At 46.1% G+C, this 9,140-nt stretch overlaps 1 protein-coding gene and 1 pseudogene across 1 annotated transcript; one reads left to right on the top strand and one right to left on the bottom strand.

Moving 5' to 3' along the window:
- Nucleotides 1–263: 263 nt before the first annotated feature.
- On the bottom strand, nucleotides 264–2,811 carry LOC4346531 (UPF0481 protein At3g47200). Its single transcript, XM_015795962.3, has one exon. It carries the CDS (start codon nucleotides 2,370–2,372, stop codon nucleotides 639–641), a length of 1,734 nt encoding a protein of 577 aa, XP_015651448.1. The 5' UTR covers nucleotides 2,373–2,811; the 3' UTR covers nucleotides 264–638.
- A 317-nt stretch (nucleotides 2,812–3,128) lies between these two features.
- LOC112936434 (GATA transcription factor 2-like) lies at nucleotides 3,129–4,486 on the top strand (annotated as a pseudogene).
- The last annotated feature ends 4,654 nt before the right edge of the window (nucleotides 4,487–9,140 follow it).

The raw sequence follows: 9,140 nt of genomic DNA, 5'->3' as shown, positions 1-9,140 counted from the left end.
TAGGCCATTGTCACACATATCCGAAGTGAGTGCTCGTCGTTGTCCTTCTTGCAAGCCTGCCCTCGCCGCAAGCTTGCTTGCCCGCCGGCCCATCTCGCGCGCCGCCCGGTCATTGATGGTAGCTGCAAACGTATCCATCCCATATCTCCCTCATCCCTTCAACCAAACAAAAAATTGTAATTGTACTATCCTACAAACCAAATATGTGAGTGGAATCATCCCAACTCTAAAATCAAGAATGGTTAATTTCATCCCATCCCGCCTAGTCCGGAAACCAAACACATGTTTATTTTGTTCGTATAGTTAGGGCACCCGCAATGGTTATCTATAGGCTCTCTACAAGAGATCCATGTCAGCATATTTTTCTACTTGAAAGAAATTAAATGAAGAGAGAGAGCAAAGCTATCTACTAACCTGGAGATAGTCTATAGAGAAAAACGAGGTAATGCATTAGAGAGCTATAGATATCCATGTAGACATACTATTGAGATGGTTTACTATTAATCTAATCTATTGCTGAGATGTACATATTTTATAGAGAGCACCTTACTTTACCATTGCGGGTGCCCTTACATGGGCAAAATCCCGTATAATTTTTGGGATAGAGGTTGGAAATTGTACACTTATTTCGGCATAACCTAGGTAGTTTTCACGTAGCTAAGAATAGTATAGACTGTCTGCAGCAGCGATGGCACAACGATGACCGCCGCAGCCGCCACGAGCGACACGACCACCCATGGCGACGGGAAAAAGTGAAGCACAAAGCCGCCACACCACCAGCTCACCTTCCTGCTCCGGTGGCACGCCACGGCATCCACCATCTCCGCGTACTCGTCGGGGAGGCGCGCGCCGACGGTCTCCTCCCCGAGCTCGCGGAAGAAGGCCACCAGCTCCGCGTCCGTCTTGCGCATGCTCGACAGCACGCCTCGCCGCCGGAGGAACGCCGCGTCCTGCGGGCACCGGACGAGGCCCTCCATCCTCGCCACGTGAGCCGTCACGCACGCGCCGTGCGCCCAGTGGAAGTGCTTCTCGAAGGCGATCATGTTGTGCAGCACGGTGGCGCTGTACTCGTGCACGTCGAGGCAGGGGATGGTCATCACCGCCACGGGGCTCGCCGTCCGGCCCCAGAACCACATGTCGAGGTCGCCGCAGCTCGCCGCCGCGCTCCGGAACCACACCGCCGACCGGCAGAGCTCCATGGAGCTCGGGAACAGCCGCTCCGACTCCTTCTTGATCTTGAGAAGCTTCCGTGGCGTCGACAGGATGCAGTACTTGCTCGTCGGCACGCGCGACCAGTGAAAGAGGTGTAGCACGTGCTGGAACGGCTCGGTGTCGCCGGCGGCGGGGCTCGCTCGCTTCGGCAAGATGTCGTCGAAGCAGCCGAGCACGAGCTCTTCGACGGGGCGCAGGAGCTTGAGCTTGCTGCACGAGGCGGCAAGCAGCTTGACGGCGGCGAAGGGTACCTGGTTCTCGAGCACCAGCATGTCCAGCTTGATGTCCTCGGCGTGCTGCGACACGGCCATGTGAAGTATGAAGTACTCCCGGCTGATGGACGCCGCCCGCGACACGCAGCTGGCCTTGTCGCCGTCGGTGCAGACCTTGCTGAGCATCATGCTGACCACGAGGATGAAGCAGCTGTCAAGAAGAACCATCTGCAGGAACTTCTCCTCGTCCCCAAGTATCTCCGCGGCGACATCGTCCCCGACGTCGTCGTCGGCGAACTCATCGCGGAGGCGGTCGCTCTCGTCGGCGAGCGCCGCGACGTAGTGTTCGACGTCGAGGCCGCACTGGTCCTGCAGGTAGCGCAGGAACGGCAGCTTGGCGTCGTCGGGGAAGGGGAGCCAGTGGTCACGACGGTGGAACGGGCCGATGGCCACGGCGCGCACCGCGTGCAGAGCGTCGACGCCGGCGCGCCGGGAGCGCGGCCGGAGGATGGTGCCGGAGCGCTCGCCGAGGTACCACAGCATGGGCGTCCGCGCGATGAGGTCTCTCAGCACGGCGGTGTTGACGCTCGACGACGTCAGCTTGCGCAGCCACTTTGTCTCCGCTGCGCCGCCGGCGCCGGCGACCGCGCCGCCCAGCTCCTTCTTGTCCGCGGCGCCATCGATGGAGGCCGTGCCGCCCAACTCCTTCATCTCCCCTGCGCCATGGACGGCGGCAGCGACGCCCAATTCCTTCATCTCCACTGCGCCATCGACGATGCCCAACTCCTTCATCTCCTTTGGGCCATCGATGGCGGTCGCGCCACCCAACTCCGGTGAGATGTCGATCAGGTGGTGATGGTTGATCGCGTTAATTTTCGTTTCCTCTGCCATTGTGACTCTGTTTGTCCACGAATTGGGGGAATTTCTCTCAATTAAGCTTGTCTTCATTAGTTTGGATCATACAATTATCTGACGAAAAGGGAATCTGAAAGATCAGCGTAATGTGGCAAGTATGACAAGTCACGTTCTAGCTCACCAAATCGACAAAATCAGACGGCTATCTTGAATTAATTAAAAAGGCCAATAATGAAGGAGAAATTATGCTGAATTTGATTATATTATAGAACATTGGGAGTAAAGATATGGTCAGATTTTGAAAAAAAAAAATCTACTGTCATATTATATGGACAAACAGCAAGAGGACGAAACTGACACTGATGGCTTTGTGGAGAAAAGTAGTCCTTGTCGATGTTGTTGGTGTCTCGTGATCTCTCCATCCGAAGATTAAAAAATTGATGCGAATTGACGGCGAAATGAACTCAGTTGTACACAGTTGTAAGGCCATCACTAACCCTACATATCAACGAGTGTCAATAGCATTAAATACATTGTCACATAGGTAAAAATCTGATGTGGCAAAAGAGTTAATGAAGAAAAAGATAAAAAGAGAAAAAATCATTTATCATGCAAGAAACCATCTCTACACAAGAATCAAAAATAAAAATAAAAGGATAGGTGAATAAAAAGAGAGAAGAGAAATGATTGGATAAATATTTAATTTAAAGACACCATTCGTTGGATATATAAATAGTGTCTGCATAACATGAAAAGCATGAAAACTACTCGATAGTTTCTGGGTTGGGAATGGCTTAAGATGTTGATGGCTTGTTTGCTGCGTTGGAAGTATTTTGATGTCATGGCCTCATGGCGGTTAGACTTATCCCAATGCATCGAGTCAATAAATGGTTGTGCTAAATACTAGTAGCTAATGTTGTTCACTAACTTCAAAAAGCTTACATCACCTGCGTGGAAATGTTTAAAAGATTGCTTGTCGAGCCCTCGTGTCGAGGGATATACATACAGTAACTGAAGTTGATGGTTGAAAGAAACATCCATGCCTTGCCCCCTTTGCCACAACAGCTAAAACATATAGTTTCAACAGAAGTAACAATCCTATTCGTTGTTCAAATCGGTGATTGTTAGGAATACCTCAAGGACATTCACCGATTCACGATGAAAGACACACCTTACAGGTATCCGTAGAGAATGTCCCATATAAATTAGACCATATTTTTCTACGGCAAAATTTGCTATAGGATATCGTGACTTCGCGGTTTTAGCTGTACGACACCGTGCAAAATGAATTTTGGGGGAAGACACTCTGAAAAATTGGATGAAAAGTTGAATCTTTGTTGGTGGATACCGCGTCCATTAAAATAATAATTTTCGGTTGGAAAGGGGAGAAAAATCACGCGAAAGTTATAAAATGTCCTTAAACCCACCCGTCAGATCTCCCATCAAACAGTTTTGAGCTGAACAATGATGATGGATGTGTGTGTTGATGGGTTCAGACCAAGGAAGCTGCCGAGCTCGATTACTAGTCGTCTGCACATGCCGCAATGGCGGCGGCAGCGGCGCCTGCTTCCGCGGCCAACAACGGTGGCGGCAACTGGCCTGGTCAAGACAGCTGTCTCACGGCAGCGCCTGGGCGCGGCGCGCATAGCAAGAGGTCATGCGCGACGGCCGCGACCGCCGCTGCGTGGCACACCCTTGGCCCACATCCGACATTTTAGTCGTCGCTGTCATCGTCCCGCCCGTCGTCCGACTTCCCGTCCTCTAAAAAGCTGTCGGCCACAAGGCTGAACGGCTCCAGCGGCAGCCGCGGCAAGAAGAGCCCCGGCCCCGCGGGGGTGAAGGTGGGCATGGAGGCCGGCGTGTACGTGGCGGTGCATGCACTGCGCGTCGGAGAAAACGTCGTAGCTGCTGACGGGTCCCCTGGGTCCCAAGACCCTCTGCAACGCGTGTGGCTTGAGGTTCATGTCTGGGCGGCTGATGCCGGAGTACAAGGCGGCGGCCATGCCACCTCTGTGGTTGACGACGAGCGGCGGCGACCATAGTAGTATGGAATAAGGGGACGGAGAGAAGAGAGATGGGAGATATGGTGGCTCCAAGGGCATTTTAAAACTTTCACTTAATTTCTAGAGTAAAGTTCATCACCGGTCCCTAAACTTGTACCACTGTGTCATCCTGGTCTCTAAACTCGTAAATCGACCGTTCAGATCCTCAAACTTGTTCAACTGTGTCATCCCGGTCACTAAACTTGCAGATCACTCGTTTAGATTCTCCAACTTGTTCAGTTGTGTCAATCCAGTCCCTAAACAGAACGGTCTAAAAACTTTATATCAAAAAATAATTCATAACTTTTTCATGTGAACTCTAATAAAGATAAACTTTATATCAAAATTGTAGCCCTCGACGTGACCTACAACTTTGTAGTTGAAAAGTTTTTGAATTAAAACTGTTTAGGGTCCCAAATTATTGTTGCATGTTTATAGATTTTGAAATTTTAATTTTAAAATTACACTTTGGGACAAAAAAAATGACTTAAAATAAAAACAAATCAACTACAAAGTTGTAGATCGCGTTGAGGGCTACAAGTTTGATATAAAGTTTGTCTTCATTAGAGTTCACATAAAAAAGTTATGAATTATTTTTAAATATAAAGTCTTTAGACCGTCCTATTTGACCTAGATGATATTCAAATCCAAGTTTAGGGACTGGGGTGATACAACTGAACTAGTTGGAGGATCTAAACGAGTGATCTGCAAGTTTAGAGACCGGGATGACACAGTCAAACAAGTTTGAGGACCTGAACGGTCGATTTGTGAGTTTAGGGACCGGGATGACACAGTAGTACAAGTTTAGGGACCGGTGATGGACTTTACTCTAAATTTTATCTCCTCCTCAACTCAAAATTATTATTTTAATGAGCACAGTATCCACCAGCAAATATCCAATTTTTCAAAGTGTCTTCCATAAAAGTCATTTCGCGCGGTGTCCTACAGCTAAAACCGCGAAGTCATAATATCTTGTAGCAAAATTTGCCTTTTCCTATCTTAGTGGAGAGTAGCTGGAGTGGTATCTTCAGTTTTACATATCAACCCTAATTATTTCATATTTCAATCCTCATATTTTTGAATTTTACAGAGAACTCTAATGCTTCTCACAAACACCCGAAGAAACAAAAAAAATATATAAAATCACCCTCCCATTCCCATCTCTGTCACTCCCTCCCCTTCTCAACCGAGTCACCAACAACTATCTCCCCTCTATCGAGACCGCTCTCCCCTTAGCCAGAGCTCCTTTCTCTCCTCCCACCGTCGAAGCCGCTCTCCCTCACCGTACCACCGACGCAGCTTTCCCTCCCCCTCCGTCAGCGTCGCACACCCTTTCCCCTTCCATAGAGCACACTGTTACTAGCGTAAATGATAAAGTTATGTGCACTTTCTGACAATGGTTTTTGCCTCGTTCTTGTTTTCTTTTCTCGCTCATTTACACATATCCATGTTCACCGGCCATCTTCCTTGTTGAAGGGCCATGTCGATCTGCGATGACTAGTGTCTTACTTCCTTCTTTAATACTATTTGAATTTTTACGTTAAACTTTTTTGTCATCGACCCAAAACGTTCATTACAAATTATTTTCCGATAAAAAAAATCCATAAAGAAAGTTGGCACACAAAAAAGTTTTCCTTAGAGGAAGTTTATATAGGAAACTTGCATAAGGATTTTATACAAAACGTTCACATGAGAGACTATAAGTTTCAACTACAGTTTGAAAAGATACTCGAAATGTTTTCAAAATTAAATTGTTCAAAAGAAATTTAATCTGTTGAAGTCAAAGTTGGGCCATTCTTCCATCCGGACGTTGGGCCAACAGCCGTAGCAGCGTGGCTAATGAAAACTACTCCTGGGCGGTATCGCCTTAGCAAGAGGAAAGGTCCAACTGTACTGTTGCATCCTGGGCGGTATCGCCTCCTAATTAAATTAAGGCCGCCTTAAATTAATCATGTTATTATTTCACCTAAGCATTCCTTAGATCGAACAAATTCGACTATTTTTTATTAAATTTTGGATCAATTATTTAATTGAATTTAAAATTTTCAGCCAAAAGAAGTATGACCTGCCAATAAACCAGAAATTTGTAATTAGGCTGTCAGACATGTTTCATGTGGTTGCCCCGCCCCCTCACCCCTTCTTCCTAATCACACACTCCAAAGCCGCCACTAGCGTTGTGTGGTGGATGCTGCGGTATGCACCAATTAAGTTAAAAGTGTCTTCTAGCAAATTACTAGTTTTTTTTATTTTGTTAAGCCGTACCACGTGTTTACGATATCGATCAGCAAATTATATAAAATTTAAGTGTCCGGTAGGAAAATTTGCCAAATATTAATTGCAGGCTTGCAACACGTGCTAAGTTATATCCCAGTAACTCATAAACATTTTTATTAACATATAATCAGTCACGGCTAATCAGCCAATTAGAGCCCAAGTCATGACGCGTATCATCACCGTTTTGCGATACACTGTCTTGATGATAGCCATGAAGTCTTCTTACTCTTCGGCGGCGGTTTCCTTTTCTCGCAGAGCGGGAGAGGGAGTGACGGGCGCTGCGGAGCTGGAGGCAGGGGAGGCGAATAGTCGATGCAGCGCTAGGAGCTGCGGAATTAGGGAGAGCGACCTCGTGCCGCGGCGCTCGGGGCTGCCTGCCGTGGGCGACGATGCAGCGCGCTTAGGTCGGAGGTTAGGGTGGGGACTAGGGAGGAGAAGGGATCAGGGGAGTGCTACGCACGAATGGGCTCATGCCAGTCCCAACCAAGACATAATTTTTATAAATTCCACATCATCAAAAAAAAAACTAACTAGTATTAGGGCAGGTACAAAGATAGAGTCAGACATGAGCTCTACATTATTTAGAGACTAGCATCCTACAACAGTTAGAATGATCTCTAATCATTAATATATTTAAATACTTTTTCTTACTTTTCTTTCCTTCATTTCACCACCATGCAACAAAATTTACTCTAATAAATGCTAAGAGTCGACTCTGAGCCGTTGTCATGCATAACAACCATACTTCTTTCTATTTCTTCCATGTCATCAAATTTATTTGCATGGCAATAGAGAGAGACCACTAATAAAGGCCGTTGTACATGCCCTTAGACACTACTCTGTTTCAATGCAAACACTAGTGTTCCATACTTAAATTTAATGCTACTTATCTCAAATGATGTTTTGGATGTTGTATAGAAACCATGTCTCATGCAAGATCTGATTTTCTTCTCTTTCCTCATTTATTCACTTGCCACGTCATCTTTTATTCTAGGTGTCAACTTATTTAATGGTATGGACATCATATTAGTCATTGGGTTGGAACTAGCCTCATGGGCTATCTCGTGTGGGCTATTTTGATCCACACCATTGGGATTTAGCTACATCCAAACCATTGAGATTTCATCCAACGGCTGATGTCGATGACGTAGATAACTATAGGGAGTAGTTAATACCACCCACTAAAGGCATGTGCTTAGGGCCTCTTAGCCTTGCCAACCAGAAAATTTGCTGAAACTAATTAAAGAGACGAGTAGGAGAAATCTTGGATTTAGGGTGGTTCTGGTGCACCACCAAAGCATAACCTGGCTCCGTCATTTATAGGAGACAGAAACATCGATGTTAAATATAAAAATAAGTCTCTAGAAAATAAATTTTTGACACATGAGTGTGGGAAAAAGGAAAGAAGAGTAACACAATTTATTTTGATAGGTTAATACTTAATAGTAGTCTTTATTGTCTCAAGTCTCAACTATCGTAAAGGGTATACTCTAAACAACATGTACTTCAGAAATGTAAGAAGTGTTGGGTTTGTCCAAACCTCTTTCAAGTATGACAGTTTATAAAATACGTCACGACATTTTTAACACCAAACTAATATATTATAAAAATACATACAGTGGTGGATTTAATGAAATTAATTTTGCATTACATATGTTAATATTTTTTTATATAAACATAAAAGATAAAACCAAAACATCTTATATTTTAAAATGATATGAGTACACTACTACATAAATAACTTTTCCATGCGGTCAAAATCAATTTTCGCAAGCGGGTGGGTGGCCCACCTACACCACCTGTATACGAAAATCAACCACATGCAAAAATTCTATTTTCACATGCGGGCGCATAAGCCACCTGACTACAAAAATAATTTTGGCAAAAACCAAAAATCCACAAACCCTAGATCCAAAAGTCCAAACCCTAGAATCCGCTGCAGCCACCATGGCTGGATCCGCTGCCATGGTCATCATGCTAGGATCCATTGTCGCTCAAAGCCATCACCGTATTCTCACACGTGTGGGCGAAGTGATGACAATATTCATGCGGGAGGGAGAGGGATGCCGGATCTGCACATCCCGTCGCCTCCACCGGTGGAATTTGTCTCGCCTGAGCCCACCACTCTAGCCCTCACCCGCTGCCCTCATCCACCCTCGTCGGGACTTGGAGAGGGAGTGCAGGAGACAATAGAGGAGCGGAGAGGGAATGGGAGAGAGGGGAGAGAAGGAATGGGAAGAGAAGAGGGAGACATGGGGACGTGACTAGACGTGACTTAAGTGGGAGAGAAAAAGGAGTGGAGGGGTAGAGAAGGGTATTTTCGCATGCGGTCATCTTGAAAGGACGGCATGCAAAACTAGGTTTATTTTTGTCCGTGGGCATGTTAAAACGCTCTCATGCGCAAAATTGATTTTCGTAAACGATCATTGAACTGCCCTCCAGGTACCCATTTTTACATATGGTGGTACTTAGGGGGTATTGTCCAAAAAAATTTGATTCTATAGTAGTCGTGGTATTTCCTAAAAAGTCCATATATATTGGACTC

Source organism: Oryza sativa, chromosome 9, assembly GCF_034140825.1.
Source record: "Oryza sativa Japonica Group chromosome 9, ASM3414082v1".
Taxonomy (NCBI): Eukaryota; Viridiplantae; Streptophyta; class Magnoliopsida; order Poales; family Poaceae; genus Oryza; species Oryza sativa.
Note: the sequence above shows the minus strand (reverse complement) of the source record. Positions and strands in the feature narration are given on the sequence as shown.